General features: G+C 33.3%; 1 protein-coding gene across 1 annotated transcript in view; it reads right to left on the minus strand.

The window, feature by feature from the left end:
• Positions 1-14,401, minus strand: part of HIVEP1 (HIVEP zinc finger 1) — a 172,631-nt gene extending 158,230 nt beyond the window's left edge. Inside the window, exon 1 of the mRNA XM_044667705.1 lies at positions 14,265-14,401. Within this exon, the coding sequence (XP_044523640.1) occupies positions 14,265-14,304 (40 nt within the window). The 5' untranslated portion in view covers positions 14,305-14,401. The remainder of the gene's footprint in view (positions 1-14,264) is intronic.
• Positions 14,402-15,694: the final 1,293 nt, after the last annotated feature.

Raw genomic sequence — 15,694 nt, forward strand, 5'->3', positions numbered from 1 at the left:
ATCTTTCAAATTCTGGCCTTAGCAACAGGAGATGCTTGTTTTGTGGTTTGGCAAAATATACTTCCTGAATGATTAGGAAGACACTTAAAACTCTTACAATTCCAAGCAGACCTTTCTATGTAGTCATAATGAAAAATGTATAGCTTTAACCAATCCTCTCCCCAGCACAGTGTGTTTAACCAGAAAAACAAGAAACCGCATTAAGGCAGAATTACATAGTGTACTGGGAGTGAAAATGGTCCCAGTTAAATAAGTATCAAAACCACTATTAAGAGTGACATAAATTCAATATTTTTAAAATAACAAAAGCCCCATATTTTTAAACTAATTTAAAATAAATTAACTATGCCTTGCCTACATATTTAAGCTACAACTATACAAATAATGTAGATGTCATCTTAAAAATGCTCAATAAGTACTAAAACAAACACACACAATTATACAAGATTCTTTAAAAGAAACAACAGAAAGAACTTTGTTTGAAGACTGATTATAAATGTCAAAAAGGACATCAGACAGAGAGATAGAAAAACTATTAAGGTGTCTGCTACTCTCAGGAGTTCTATTTGTGGTTGGCATCCTAATGGCTGCATTAAGCCCTGGTAATAGATATCCTAAATGAGATTTATGATTTACTCAAAAGAGTCTTGTGTAACTATACAGGAAAAACCAAATGGATGAAGAAAGTCTTTATCAAGATTATCACATGCAGCTAGACAGCCAATAGAGCTGGTCCTTCAGCATACACATCTTAGACAAACAATGAAATAGATCGAAATCAAGTGAGAAGAGCAGTGAGTTCAATTCCAAGAGAACAGCCTCTGGAAAATCATATAGTGCTTTTAATGACTTCAAGCTTCTCCTTTAAACAAAGGCCCACATATTTTTTAAACAGTGAAATAATTCTTTCAGTTGGGTGGCACAGAGAAAACACTGGTCCTTGAATAAAGGAGACCTCAGTTCAAATCTAGCTAGATACTTACTAGCTGTGTAACCCTGGACAAGTCACTTGACATCTGTTTAGTTCCATGTCCTTATTTGTAAAATGGCAATAATAAAAGCACCTATCTGAGTGAGAACCAAATAAGATAATATTTGTAAAGTGCATTATACAAATGTTAGCTGTTATTACCTATTATTATTACATATGGCAGCAAAGCACAGAATGCCACTTAGAGGACAACAGAAAGATATGTGATTATCAATGAAGAATTATATTATAGAAGAGATGCAAAAATATTTAGTGATGTCTGACTAGCAAAGAAGGTGGCCAGGTCATATAGTGAGAGTAGGGCATAGCCAATGAACTACTTGTGTCACCAATTTGTATACACCCAATGTCAAGAAGGACTCATTATAGATAAATCAAAGGAGGACAAGAACAGGAGTTGCACAGGATCAGAAAGTATGAATGGATTCAGTTCTACAGTGATGAGGGGTGTATCTGCACATTGAGATCACAGGTCCACAAAAACTTTCCCCAAAAATACAGTAATTATAGGAGTACTTAAAAATACAATGTGATAAATAAATATTAAGTATGAAAATGATATAGTCTTCAAAGATGGCAGTTAAAAGTCCTTCAAAACAGGGACTGAGATATATTTTCCTTACATATTCTAACTACAGCTAACAGTTACTTGCACATATGGATACCGAAAAGATGTTCATTAAATAGATGCTAACTGACACCTGAGAGACAAAAAAGGTCACCATTTAGAAAACTATTATGATCTGTACTATTCACCTCATAATAGTCCACTTAAAACCTTCCATTGACAAAATCATCCCATAAAGTCTTAGATAACTCAAAGAAAACTCTTTTGTTCTAAAATTCTAAGAGATCTGAAAAATATAAAATATTATAATGTACTAAGTATATGCTAAATATACATCTCACATGAGAATGAATTTGGCTCTGGAAAAGTCTTTAAGAAAATGCTAGCTTTCATAAACTAATATAATGCCACCAACTCTTATCATACCTGTTTAATTTAAATACCTAAAAATCAATTCTAATTGTCAGTATACAAATGGTGCTGCTAATGTACTTTAAAAATAATTTATTTCATCTTTTATGAAATTTAATACAATTCTATTACTTAACATATACCCTCCCGTGGGCATTATGATGGTAAGTCCTCCCTAGGGCTGTGTAAGGTATCAAGAATTCTAAATTAATAAATTATGGCTCTATTTACCATAAGCCTAGATTACTGTGCTAGTATTTCATATAATACATGCTATATCCATTTTTACTACATGGAAAGAGAAAACTAAAGCTTATAAGTAAATACTTAGCTCTGAAGTGAAATTACTACTCTGTTAATTAGCTATATCATTACTTTATTACTGTATTCTGTGCTTGCTTTCAAAAAGAAAAATATTAAAATAACTAAATATTCAAGTGATTTATATTAACCTTACAACATAAAAGCTGAAAAATAATTTAACATCACTTCAAAAATCAGATATTTAATATAACCCTAAAGCTTTTTAAAACAAAAATACTTTAATTTCATTTGATCACTATGAAAACAAGCCATTTATACAATAAACTTTTAACAATCATAATGAAATTGAGGCCAACATCAACCACCGCCACTTTTCCATTTTTCCCTCTGTTAACTATAAAAGTGTTCACAAACATTTTAGCATAATCTGACAGAAAATATGAAAATTAAATTATTTTTAAATTCTGAGGGACCAGTTAGAAGAGAAAAGATTCTTAGTAAAAAATGTTATGTCCTTATCAAACTTTAAAGTGTGTTGTTACAATGGGAATGTTGACTAAACATAACTCACAAAGGCTACTGGGCTATATATTAATCTTTTTCTTGACTTTAATTCTTCATTTTTCACATCATCCAGTACTCCTCCTACCCACTACTAGACAGCCATCCCCCCATAACAAAGAAATTTTTAAGAAAAAGAGAAAACAAAAATTCAGGAAAATTAATACATTGAAAAGCTCTAATGTTTTATGTGCACCATATTGTTTAGATTTTTTGTTGTTGTTGTACTTCCCTTTTATATTGTGGTTTTCATATATATATAGTTTTCCTGGTTCTGCTTATTTCATTTTGCATTCATGTAAGTCTTTCCAGTGCTCCTCTTCCTTCATCATCCTTTCTTACAATACAGTAGCATTTCATTACCCTATGTACCCTATCATAATTTGTTTAGCCATTCCCAAATTGATTGGCACTCTCACATTATTTCTATCTTTTTGCCTCTATAAAAGTTCTATTATAAATATTTTGACATCCATATAATAGTCTTATTTTTAAATTCACAAAAAAATTACTTATATAAAAACTCACATTTAATTAGCTCATAGAATTTAGAATTGGGAGGCACCTTCGAGATCATCCTGTTCTACCATCTCATTTTACACAGAAGAAAACTGACTCAGAGAGGTTAGAGGTTGAGTTGAACCATTAGGTTCCACAAGATTTATCAATATTTATCTGTACAAAAGGTACACATATTTTAAAGACTTACAAAAATGACCATGTTAGGACTTTTTGCAAATTACAAGTATTCTTTCCTCATCTCAATTTTCCGCATCATGGTTTTAATATATCACAGGCTGGCATAAGAAATTAACTGGGAACTTTGGGAGAGTTTTGCAGAATCTGCGACAATACACAAAAGTCAGCAGATGACACAGAAAAAGTTTAGAAACTCAGAAATGCATAAAATATATGTGTAAGAACATTTTGTTTCATTTTATTTTCACATTTATTTAGTATTTTCTTATTTCTTTTTCATACAGTATTATTACATTGACCTACATGTAGCCCCAAATTTTACAATAAGGTATCATAAACATCCAATACCATTAAAAATAAGAAATAAATTTGGATTGCTTCTCTGGTACAAAGGAAGTCAAAAAATGTTGTGAAATTTTCCAGATTTGCGGGGCACTGTTCCCTTAACTCCCATAATGTGGAAAGGTTAACTGTACTATGATCCTCATTTTACAGTGGAGAAAATAGGCTCACAGTCAATGTGAGGACCAGAATTCAAATCCATGCCTTCTGAATCGAAGACTCATCTTCTCAATATATCAACCTAGGACAGATTTTATCTAGGAGCTGATTTGAAATAGGTCTTCGATTAGATGACCTTAAAGTTTCTTCCAGACTTGATTATTTTGTGAACCTATAAGGGTTGAACTGGGATAAGTATAACTTTTTCCAGAATCTTCTGAGCTAGTTATTGTGAAACTGTTGATGTTGACATATCTTGAATATTTACAGGAAATTTTCACTTTTGGTCTAGATTAATTCCTTTAAGTATTTGTAAGCTTTTATTCTAACTTTTTCTCCCACAAAGTCACATATGCATGAAAGGAAGTTAACAATTCAAAACCTTAAACAAAAAAGAAAAGAAATTCACTTCCAATGAGCTCCCTATGGTCCATGATGTAGCAAAATTTCTGATACAGTTCAAATACGATATTATATAGGATAACACATTCAGCTTCACAATAACTAGCTAGGAAAATAATGTAAGAAGGTATGTCCAAGCCATTGGACATCAACCCCTGTAATAGCATCACAAAGTGTCAAGGCTAGAAGAAACCTTGAAATCATCCAATCCAAGCCATTTTAACAAAAGAAAAAAACATTGTCTATAATCCCCAAAAAGCCTTTTGCTTGTTGATGATGCTTTAAGAAATATGCACTATATCAGTTCAACCTTGAAGAATTGACCCTCTCTCCTTTGCCCCCACAATTCCAAAAAGGATTAAACAAAAATTCACTACTAACAATCAACTCAGCACACAAATAGTTCTCTTTGTATAAAACCATAAGCAATTTACTACAAATGTTCTGTTTAAAAAATAGATGTTATCTTGAAGTTAATAATAAAAATAACAATAATCTCACATTTCTATGTGGGTTTTTTGTAATTTACAAAAGTATATTCTTCATAACTTGCAAGGAAATCAAAATTTTTTAAATCAAGTCATATTTAAAATCCAACGTGCTCAGCATTAAAGTTCTACTACAGTAAACCATTATAAAAAATAATATTTTCATTAAATGACTAATCACAATTAAGTAACTTGATTTTATAATTCAAGTTTTCACATTCTATTTGTGTAAAGCAAACTATACCTAATAATAATTTTTTTAAACAAGGCTCATTTTGGCTCCTAAGCTCATCGTATAGAGGTCATAAAAACTGATAAAAGGTTTTTTTAAGTCCTCCAAGCTCTATTCCTATAATCCAACTATTCAATTTCTGATTTTATTTGATGTCCTTGTAGCACTTCAAACTTAATATGACCAAAAACTGAACTCATCATCTTTTTTTTTCCAAACCAACTTCTGTATTTATGTCATAGACATTTCCTTCTCATTCACCCAGACTCAACATCTTAGCACCATCTTTTCCTTTTCCTTTTTCATTAATGCCAAAATCCATCAGTTACCAAAAATTTAGCACACATTTACAAAATAACTTCTTATGTACAAGGCATTGGGTCAGACAAAAACAGACAGTCTACTCCTATTGAACTGTATAATTCTTAGAAGGAAATGTATGTTTTATAATCTATAATGTTAAGTTTAAATTCTTTTGAGAATAATTTCAGGATAAGGATCTTACCATCTCCCCAGAATCCAGACAACGATGAACCTGTTTGGTGGAGGCACCAAAAGATGCCTAAAGACCCTTCACTGGAGACCAAAATTGAACTTTGGGTGCAGTTGATTTGAACTATGGGGAGTTGAATGAGTTAAAAGCATTTGTTTTGAATGTACACTACTATGCCAATAGGGGACTGCCCCCAAATTGGTTTTTTGTCAATGCGGCTAGTTTTATCCTGAAATTTAGAAGTTGTCTATGTTTACAGATCCAGTGAAGAAAAAGGGCCAACCTTTTTTTGCCGGATCTCAGGGGGAAATGTATGTTTGGAATTGGGGAGATGCCATTTAAAAGTGTGTTACAAATTTCCTATGGACACGTGGGGACTGTGAGACTACATTTCCCATGATTCAAATGGGTTTCCAGTTTTTGGGCGTGGGGACGTCAAACGTCCCCACACATAGGGCAGTTTAAATTTGGAGGAGGGCCTAGAGAAAGTCTCTTGGGTTTCCTGGTTAGCTGGCTGGCATACGAGAAAAAGAGGATGGGCACCAGTGGTAAATTTAAAGATAGTCAAGCGCAATCATAGATATTTCACCAACAAGGCCATGGCTATTAAAATATTAATTTCTCTTATAATATCAGTCTTTATCATTTTTAATCATAACATTAACTCACATTTCACTGAATAAATGTGTACAAGTGTACAGAATATGTACAGGTATAATGAGCACTAACAATAGGTTAAGTGTGGGGAATCCTATGGATTCTATGTTTCCAATATTTCTTGCATTTGTCTCCTCCTCTCAAATCAAACACCAGCTACTCTCATCCAGACTCTCATTACTTTTAAACTATTGTCATCAATGTCCTATCCCATCTCCTTCTCTCCAGCATCTCACCTCTCTAATCCATCCTTCACACAGTTTCTAAAATCACCTTATTAATATGCAGCATACCTTTATTACACCCCTGCTCAAAAAAATCTTTGGTGTCTCTCTACTGCTTTTAGGATTAAATACAAAGTCAGTGTCTTGGTGTTTAAGGCTCTTAAAAATCTGGTTCTAACTTAAGTTTTATGAATTATTTTATGCTACTTCCCTCTTCTTTTTCTTGAATTCCAACTAACTATGCTATTAGTTCTCCAATTCAACAAATATTAATTAAGCTCTTACTATGTGCTAAGCAATGAAGAGACAATGAGGGAAGAGATAAGGGAAGGGTGGAAGGAATGAGAGAGACAGAGAGATTGATTGATTGTTCCTGACAGTTTACATAAATAAAGTAATTGAAGAGGAAGGGCCCAATAGCATGTGGAGAAGAGTAATCAGAGGTCAAGGTCAGTTGTTTTCTGATCTCATCCTGCCCTATCCCAATTCCTTAGCACAGACCATTTCTCTCAGTTTCAAAAGGTACTACACCCCTCTCCTTTATGACTGCAACCCTGTCTGTTGAAAACCTTTCCATGCCCAGCACACATACCAATTTTTCCAGGAAGCCCTCTTTAATCTTCCCATCACACACCCCTTTCTCCCCATCCCCGTGATCTTTCCCTTCAATTTCATAAGACTACTTTTACATGACTTTTCCTCTGACCCTATCAAATTTTGCCTTGTATCATATATATCTATATATCTGTTTTATCCTACCTCTCTCTGCAATATTGTCATAATTCTTTGAAAGCAGGGATTTCTATTTTAAACTCTGGACTCCCAATCCCCACTATATAATTCCATTAATATAATAGGCATTCAATGTTACTAGTTGCCCTTCATTTGGGAAAAGGGCCAATGACAACCCAGAGTGATATCTTGACTTGATCATGAATTGGATTTAAGTGAGGCAGCTTTTCACAAAGTTGTCACTTCACTTTCTCTTTAAGTCATTGAAGTCCAAAGGCAAGACAAAAGTAAGGCTGCCAATAGCCAAGGATAGAGTATCAGTGATTCCCAAAGTGGGTGCTTCTGCCCCCTGCTGGGTGCTGTAGCGATCCAGGGAGCGGTGATGCCACACTTTGTTTGTATTACATTCTATTCAGAGTTCAATAAGTAGTTTCATAATTTCCAGGGGGCAATAAGTAATATTTTTTCTGGAAAGGGGGCGGTAGGCCAAAAAAGTCTGGGAACCATTGGGGTATATTAATGTTTTTTTTAATATCTGACCAAGCTCTAAGGGCTTCACAGTGTCCCTTTAGTTGCCTTCATGGGCACTGGAACAAATTATTCTTATTCATTCATTCCTTCAGAGGAAGTCTTCACATGTTTGGGGTAATAAACCCCCTAACTCATTGACCAGTTTGAGGCCTGCCTGTCAGTTACCTTCAACCCAGTTTAGCCAATGAAAGTTTACTGACAGGTAGTCTATTGAAAACTAAGAAGGATTAATAAGGAGAAATTAAGGAAGAGTATGATGTTCATTAATGTAACATGTAGTTAGTCAAGCACTGGATTTAGAGTCAAAGGATCTGAATTCCAAACCCAGAGCTGTTCCTTACATATTTGTTATGACCACTAGGAAAACAAATTAAACTCTCTGGTTTGGGATATTTTGTCAGTTAAAAAAAAGAGCATTGTACTAGACAATGTGTAACATATGTTTGGCTCCAAATTTATGGTTTCACTATGTAATGGCTAGAGGCTTAGTCTTAGAATCCATAATCAGGAGATTCAAGTCTTTCCTCCAATAGATGTAAGCTAACAATAAAAGGTACTTAATTATTTTTTCATTGTTTTTGAAAATGGTCATCTTAAATAATTAACTTAAATAGAAATATTTCAAAATGCAGAGACCAGAAAACTATCACCTATGTAATATGCAGGTTAGGTTTCTAGTTATATATTAAATTTAACATGATAGTAGCAAAATTATCTATCTTTTGTGTCCTTTCTGAACTTCCTTCTTTTCTATATTTTTGTAAATGTTTCAGTGAAGCTTTCTCTCTCTCTCTTTTTTTTTTAACATGATCAATACCTACCACGTAGTAGTCCAACAGTTCTTCCTTCCCAAATAGAAGACTTCCTTTTAAATAATTAAGTTTAGTCAAGAAAAACAAATCTATACATTGGCTAGGGCTGAAAATATATGTCTCATTCTGAACCTCTAGTCCAGGGGTCGGCAACGTATGGCTCTTGAGCCATATCTGGCTCTTTTGAGGGTCAGATATAGCTCTTTCTGCAGGAGCCATAAAGTCAATTTTTTTTCAGGCACTGTTGTGAGAACTTGTAAGGCTCTCACAAAATTACATTTTAAAAAATGTAATGTTTATGGCTCTCACGGCCAAAAAGTTTGCCGACCCCTGCTCTAGTCTAACAGTTCTCTTTTAAGAGGTGGAAAGCATGTTTCCTTATCAATTTTCTGAGGTTATATTTATTGTATTTACTGGAGTTCTTAAGTTTTTTAAAGTTGTTTTCCTTTACATTGTTATAGTCATTACAAAGGTTATTTTCTAGGTTAAGTTTACTGGAGTTTGTATCAAATACAAGATACATTCTCATCCTGAACAAGTTTTTTTCCAGATTTCTCTGTATCTGTACTTATTCTCATTTCATATAGTACAATAATATTCAATTATATTCATATACCATAATTCTCCAAGTGATGAGAATCTTCTTTGTTCTCAATTCTTTGTTATAACAGAAAGTGCTACTATAAATTTGTACATATGAAAATGCATATGTATAAAATGCAGATAAAAGCTCTTTATTTGAGCTCTTTGGGGTATATATATATATATATGTACATATACATATGTGCATGTGTGTACACATACACACTGTATAATTCTTAGAAGGAAATGTATGTTTTATAACCTATAATGTAAAGTTTAAATTCTTTTGAGAGTAATTTCAGGATAAGGATTTTGCCATCTCCCCAGAATCCAGACAATGAACCTGTTTGGTGAAGGCACCATGAAGATGCCTGAAGAGCCTTACCTGGATCATGAAGATCCAAATTTGAACTTTGGGGTGCAGTTGATTGAACTATGGGGAGTTGAATGCATTTGTTTTGAATGTACACTCTTCTGCCAATAGGGGACTGCCCCAAATTGGCTTTTTGTCAATGCGACTAGTTTTTATCCTTTTCTTTTATCCCCAAATTCCTGCAATTTAGAAGTAGACTATGTTTACAGATCCACCAAAAAAAAGATCAATCTTTTTTTTGCCGGATCTCAGGGGGAAATGTGTTGTTTGGAATTTGGGGGGGGGTCCCATTTAAAAGTATTTTGCAAACTTCCTGTGGACATGTGGGGGACTTTGAGACTACATTTTCCATAATCCAATAGATTTCCGGTTTCTGACGTGATGACGTCAAACAACGGGAACCAACGTAGAGCACTACTTAAATTTAGGGGTGGAGCTGGGGCTCCCTCTATCTGGCGTAGGAGACTGACAAGATGGGAGGAGATGCGGCAGGGCAGCATTTTTAAAAATAGTCAGGTGTGGTCGTATATATTTTTACCAACATGGTCATGGAAATTAAAATATTATTTTTCCTCATAATATCAGCCTTTATCATTTTTAATCCTTACACACACATATACACCTTGTGGTAGTGTTGTTAGGTCAAAGGGATTGGTGACTTTTGATGTATAGTTCCAAATTACTTTCCAGAATGCCTGGACCACCTCTACCACCAAGACATTAATGTGCCTATCCTTCTAACAACTCCTCCAACAAATCACCATTTTCCATTTTTTTTTAATTTTTGCCATTCTAATGTGAATGAGGTAGAATTTTTGAATTGTTTTGATTTCCATTTACCTTATTATTAATAATTTAAAGTTTTTCATACTGCTGTTGATACCTTGCATTTCTCCTTTTGAAAGCTGCTTATTCAAATCTTTTGATCATTTGTCTGAATCTTGTTCTTACCTACTTATAACAAGTCCTTTTATAGGCTATCCCAAAAGTCTTAGTGTAGCTGTAAGCTACTAAGTGACTTAGAATAACTGACTCTGCATAACTTGGTTATAAGATCATCATCAAAGAAATTTCTGCAAAGATTTTTCCCCCAGATAATTATTTCTCTTATAATTCTATCTACAGTTTACTTGTGAAAGAGCTTTTTTCTTTTATGTAATCAAAATTATTGATTATATTTTTGATGATCATCTTTTCCCTTGTGTTGTCAAAGAATTCTTCTTTTATCCAAAATTTGAGAAAATTGTCTTTGGGACTAAATATAAAATTTTCTTTTTTTTTTTGAAATTTAAAGCTCTATATAACACTGACCCCTCCATTTCCATTCTTCTTATACTTAAATCCCCTTTCTCCCCACACACTCTTTAATCCAGTGATATTGGCCTCCTTTCTATTACTCAAACAACATACACTCCAGATTCCCAGCATTTTCATTAGCCATCCTCTGTACTTGAAATTCTCTCCCTTCTCATCTTCACCTCCTGGCTTTTTTAAATCCCAGGTACCTACCTCTCCAAGAGGTAGATTTCAACAAGAAACCTCTCCTGATCACCCTTCTGTCTGTTGAATATCTCCTATTTATCTAATGTGTATCCCATATATACATAGATACTTCCATGTTGTTTCCCCTATTAGACTGTGAGATCCTTGAGAGCAGGGGTTGCTTTATTTTTTATTTTAAAATTTCTACAAATTTAATCAAATTCTCTTCTTGTATTGAGAACCAAAAATTTTATAGTAACTTTCTTCTGTATTCCAAGTGACTTACTAACATTCTTACTAAACTACACAAATGCCCTTTCAGGTAGTTTGACATGAAAAATTCTCTGGATTTTATAATATGAGACATAGATTCAGTAATAGAACTCAAGTATGAATTCTGACTCTTGATTCAAACCATCTACTACATTAAAGACCAAATGATGTAAAATCATGCCCCAAATTAATGGTTAGATTTGGAGAGATTTTGGTTTCCAAACAATTTCTTTGGTCTATAGTATATCTAAATTACTGTTTAAATGTTAAAATTGTCAGAGGACCTCAATAAATCAAAAGAATAAGAGTAGTTTCTTCTATTTATCAAAATAGAAGCAGAATAATAGCTCAGAAACTGGAAATCCCGCAGTTACTAAAACACCATTTAATAGCTATGACCAGTGAAGGAATATGCTCATTATCAGCTTTAGCCCTTATTCTTAACTATTAAAAATTTCCTAAAGATATATAGTTTCATTTTATTAGTCTCAAACCACTGTTTCATCCCACTCTAAGCTTTATGATTCCATTTCTATTATCTAATCTATGAGTTGTTTTGAGATTCAGATGATTGTAGAAATCAGTGAACAGATAATATTAAGAACAGAGTCCTTTGGCACACCACTCAAGAAGTCCCTGCAGATGACATTCATCTATTTATTACCATTCATTGGTGCTCAGTCTTTGAACTAGTTGGGACTCCATCTGAAAGGTATTAATTGTTTATAAAAGTAGTATACTTTGACAATATAGCTAGCTTTTTTGTTTTAATAGTTGGTCAATTACCTTTTTCTTAATTTACAACTAAATTTGAGATATCTCCATTTTTCCTTAAGCTATTTTTAGGGGGAATTAGCATCTGAACCACATCTCTCCATCTTGTACGCAAAGTTGTCATGAGAGATTATATCAACATGTTACAAAATATTTATAATCTGCTTTCCTTCTTTTTTCTAGTAACTTGAGGAAATTAATGAAATTATTATGTATCTATATACATATTGTATATCCCTTCTCTAAAATATAAGATCCAGGAAGGCAGAGACCATTTTCATTTTCTCTTTGTATCCCAGGCTACAGTATCCTATAGAAATTAGGAATGCATTAGAGTTTTTTCAATGTAATTAATATAAAATGTTACTTCTTTCAAAAGCATTGTTGACATTTTTATTATGTATTTACCAAGAAAGAAATGGAGTTATTGAATCAAACCCTATTTGTGAATAGGAACTTCAGCTTTTGGCAGGTCATTAACTCCCTAAGGGTCATCAATATTTTTCAGTTCATTAATTTACTGTAAATTGCTCTCCTGTGCTCAAACAGTGAATATAGTTAACTATTCAAGTCAAGGAATAGGGTATAGTAGGTTGATAGAAGAATTTATTTTCTATGTTCTCTAGCTTCAAAACCACTGACAACTCACCATAGAGGAAAACACGTTTTTTCCTTTTTACACAATAAATTACAAAGCATATTTGATATAAAGCAAAAACAAAACAAAATTTATGACTTACTGTACCTTCCAGGTTAGTCTTAAATAACTAATACCTGGATTTTATAAAGATTTTTAAGTAAAATATTTTCTGAAAATTTCAACCAATTTCAAAAATTTTTTTGAACTACAGCAAAGAACAAAACATCATTTATAATATTCTCTAAGTCCCTTGGAAATGAATTTCATAAATCTGTTAAATATCATATTCAAATATTCAAGTTGTAAAATTTTAAAAATAAAACTTCTTTCATATTTTGGTATATCACTTTGGCTTGGGCTAATGAAGCAGTTCTAATATCCTCTTACCCAGTATATATCTTGGGGATAAAGGAAAGATGGAGTGACCCTCCCTTTTTATTAAATAATTTACTGAAATGGATAAAAATGTCATTAGCTTTTTTGTCTGCAAAGTGAGGGGTTTGTACTTCACAAGATGATCTCCAACTCTAAATCTATGATCGGATCGTCTTAGAATAGCTGCACATATTTTATTTTTCCAAAGGGGCTTTTCAGTAAAATCTGTTCTATTTTTAAATCATTTTATACTTTTGCAAGTAATCAAGAAATCTATAGTGATATTCTTTAATTTGTTTGGAATTGTTTCCTTATTTGCTTTAACAGATCATTATTTAATTAAGTGAAGTGTTAATTTAATTGACAAAGGAGAAGAAAGTACAAGAATAAAAAAATTAAAAACAAAAGAAATTATTTAAAACCACAAGGCAGAAAACTTACTTTACTGTCATTAAAATTAAACTTCTAGGGGCAGCTGGGTAGCTGAGTAGAGTGAAAGTCAGGCCTAGAGACAGGAGGTCCTAGGTTCAAACCCGGACTCAGCCACTTCCCAGCTGTGTGACCCTGGGCAAGTCACTTGACCCCCATTGCCCACCCTTACCAATCTTCCACCTATGAGACAATACACCGAAGTACAAGGGTTTAAAAAAAAATTAAACTTCTAAGAGGAAAAACCACATTCATTTCCATTTTTTTGTGAATTATATACCATCTACTAGTAGGTAACTTTCTATGTGTACAGAAAACAGGTCAAATTTACTACTTTCAAGTTCTGTAAGTAATAGATCCAATACATGTCAATTTAATTCTAAAAAACTGGTACTATACATTCTTTTCCTCTAAATCAGATACTTCAACTTGTAAACTAATAAGAGACAAATATCAAAGCAAGTAAATTATTAAGCCTTTTCTAAGAAACAACAAAAACTAAAAAAAAATCCTAATTAAAAAAAAAAACTTTCACTATAGCCCTTTTTTGTAAATGAGACATCATTTCAGGGACTACAGATACTTAAATTTGACCTTTAACATTTCTATCAAAGGCAGCCTAACTCATTTTGCTATTCAAAAACATTGTCTCCTCAATGCTACAAATTCCACAAATCTTGTTGACCCTTGGTACTCAAGATATCTCACTGCAAGTTTCATACTCCAATAATAGTATTCTTTTTTAAGGAAAAAAATATTTAGGCTCTTACCTCTCAGATTTCTGGGATGAATCTGTTTAGTCCGAGGCATCTTCTCTTAGTCACAAACAACTTTTTCCTCTTAGAAATGGTGGTATAACCAGGTCAAGGAAGAGTAGCTCCATAAACCCATGAAATGTGTCAACTAATCCATGTACTGTAGAAATGAAAATAAAACTATTCAGTAATAAATTGGTACAAATATGAGACTCCACTGTCAAGTCAAAATAGGAGTCAATATTCAAGAATAAGCATTGAGGGCAGGTTCTTTCTCTGTGGCTTACTAATTTGCTATTCAAGCTAGGCCTGTAGTAGGGAGGAGAGCAGTAAGCCCTGATACTTTCATCTCAAGATTTGAAGTTTATAAAGTGCTTTGTGGTAGTTGTTTCATTTCTTCCTCAGGTGGTATATGCTAGGGCTGGTGAAGGAATTAGTAAGGACCAGTGACTTCTCTCTACCAATACAGTACAGATTAATATTTGTTGTGCAACTTATACCTTAGGGAGTTGTCTAAGCCACTATCAGTGGCAGGACTTGCACCTAGGTCTTCCAGACTAGAAGGTCAGAGGTTCAGAAAGGTTAAATGACTTGTCCATAATCACCCAGCTAGTGAAATGTGTCAGAAGTGGGAACTGAATACAGTGTTTCTTAAGTGAAGTTATTTTACATATTCTGAGATTCTCTTAACAGGAAAACTAGAAAACAGCCCATCCTCAGTTTTCAAATGACTTCACTAATTATAAAAACACCATCCTTTAATAAAGTTCTCCAATGCTTCATTTTGGCATAAAAGCAACTAGAAAAATTCCTCTAAGACCACCAATGAGAGTACAAGTTCTTCTAGTAGATCCTATCTTTGTGCAATGTATTAAGGCTTTTAGAACACAGAAGGATCAAAGAGCTAATATATGTTCATCAAAAGTCTTCCAAACACAGCAACTCACCACCATAGTCTACCAGGAAATGCAACAGTTGCAATGTGTAGTGGGTGTTGAAATCTTAGGTGCTTAAAGAACACATTATCAGAAATATAAGCTATTGAATAGGACTGTAAAAATGTGTTTATTATATAATGAAACTTACAATTTCAAGAATATTTTAAAGTTCTGATTTCTTGAGAATTTGTATTCTTTGCATCAATGCCTTAGCAGGGGGTTTCATGAATATAAATATATACATATATATGTGTGTATATATTTATTAAAGGATATTAATAACCTGATGACCAACCATTAATTGATGAGGCTTTCTGCACTTAGTTAAGGTGCTCCTCAGAGACACAGGGTCATTCTATCACTGGCCTGTATAAGACTTTCCAGATGGATGGGAACTACCAGGAACTCCATAAGATAGTCATGGAGAACCCAGGGTGACCTTCATGCCAAAATGAAGATGAGAATACAAAAAAAATTGTCAACTCTTCTTTATCAGATTAATTACCA

The sequence above is a fragment of the Gracilinanus agilis genome, chromosome 1, assembly GCF_016433145.1.
Source record: "Gracilinanus agilis isolate LMUSP501 chromosome 1, AgileGrace, whole genome shotgun sequence".
Lineage (NCBI taxonomy): Eukaryota > Metazoa > Chordata > Mammalia > Didelphimorphia > Didelphidae > Gracilinanus > Gracilinanus agilis.